The 1,162-nt window shown below is 37.6% G+C and overlaps 1 protein-coding gene across 1 annotated transcript in view; it reads right to left on the reverse strand.

Moving 5' to 3' along the window:
* Positions 1 to 241: 241 nt before the first annotated feature.
* LOC125850206 (uncharacterized) overlaps positions 242 to 1,162 on the reverse strand; it is a 2,375-nt gene continuing 1,454 nt past the window's right edge. The window contains exons 4-5 of the mRNA XM_049530078.1: positions 507 to 1,157; positions 242 to 417 (exon numbers count right to left, since the gene is read on the reverse strand). Coding sequence (XP_049386035.1) covers positions 242 to 417; positions 507 to 1,157 — 827 coding nt within the window. The remainder of the gene's footprint in view (positions 418 to 506; positions 1,158 to 1,162) is intronic.

Below are 1,162 nucleotides of genomic sequence, written 5' to 3' on the forward strand. Positions count from 1 at the left end.
TTCTTAATTCCACGGACACCCCGTTCAATAGTTTCTTTGGCTCTATCCATTGCTTCATAAATATAGTCCATTGGTGGTTTTTTCTCCCCATCCACCAAACGAAGCACTTTTGTCAAAGGGCCACAAACGGTAAGTGCTCAAACAACATCGTCCCAAAAGTGGGCAGAAATAATAAGATTGGCAACTTCTTTCCCCAAGGTTTCCTTTGCAAATTTACTTGAAGTCCATTCAGTTGAGAGGACTAAGTTCTCAAGTTTTTTCTTTGTATGTACCTAGCTCTCAAAATTAAGAAGGCCGTTGCAAATTTTGTCTTAGCCGGTTTCACCAAATTTCTTTTGTTGGTGAATTTTCTCATCAAGATTAACAAAAATGTCCTTTGACTAATGTAAGAATGGATTCTAATGGCCTTCTTAAAAACTGTTAAAAGTAAGATTATAGTAATTAGTAGCTAATAAGTATTAAATATTGACTATAAAGAAAGTTAGAGGATAGGAGAGTGATATTACCGGAAGCATATGGCTTAACCTTGAATATGTCACCAAACATCAAGTTGATGCAATGAGCGGCACATGGAGTCCAATAAATGTGTGGGTACGCACCCATCATCATGCTTCCCGCTTTAACATTCTCACTAGCATTATCAGTGACAATTTGTACAACATTTTCCGGTCCAATTCTTTCAATAGTGCTTTCAAACAACTTGTACATTTTGGTGGAATCGGTAGATTCATTGCTAGCATCAACAGAACCAAGAAATACACTACCGATTGGAGAATTCACCAAAATATTGATGATCATTTTACCATTTCGTGCCGTCCATTTGTCCTTCATCATGGAACATCCAAACTTTGTCCATTGCACTTTATGCTCATCAACAATTTTTTCCACTTTCTCCACCTCTTTTTTTAGGTGAGTAACTCTAACTTCATGGAATGTAGGAGGCTTCATTCCGGGGCCATGTTGTCCTACTGTCTCAATAAATTTATCAAATGATTTGTGATTGACACAATTAAAAGGGAGCCCTGCATCATACATCCATATTGCGAAAGCACTTACCGCACGCTCTCTTAGAATTTTCTTTGTTTCATCAATTCCTCCTCCTTTTTCAAAGCCTCCTTTTTGTGTTGATTTCTGCGGAAAATAGAGATTCATAGGGCCTTTC

Source organism: Solanum stenotomum, unplaced genomic scaffold, assembly GCF_019186545.1.
Source record: "Solanum stenotomum isolate F172 unplaced genomic scaffold, ASM1918654v1 scaffold15081, whole genome shotgun sequence".
In the NCBI taxonomy this organism is placed as follows: Eukaryota; Viridiplantae; Streptophyta; class Magnoliopsida; order Solanales; family Solanaceae; genus Solanum; species Solanum stenotomum.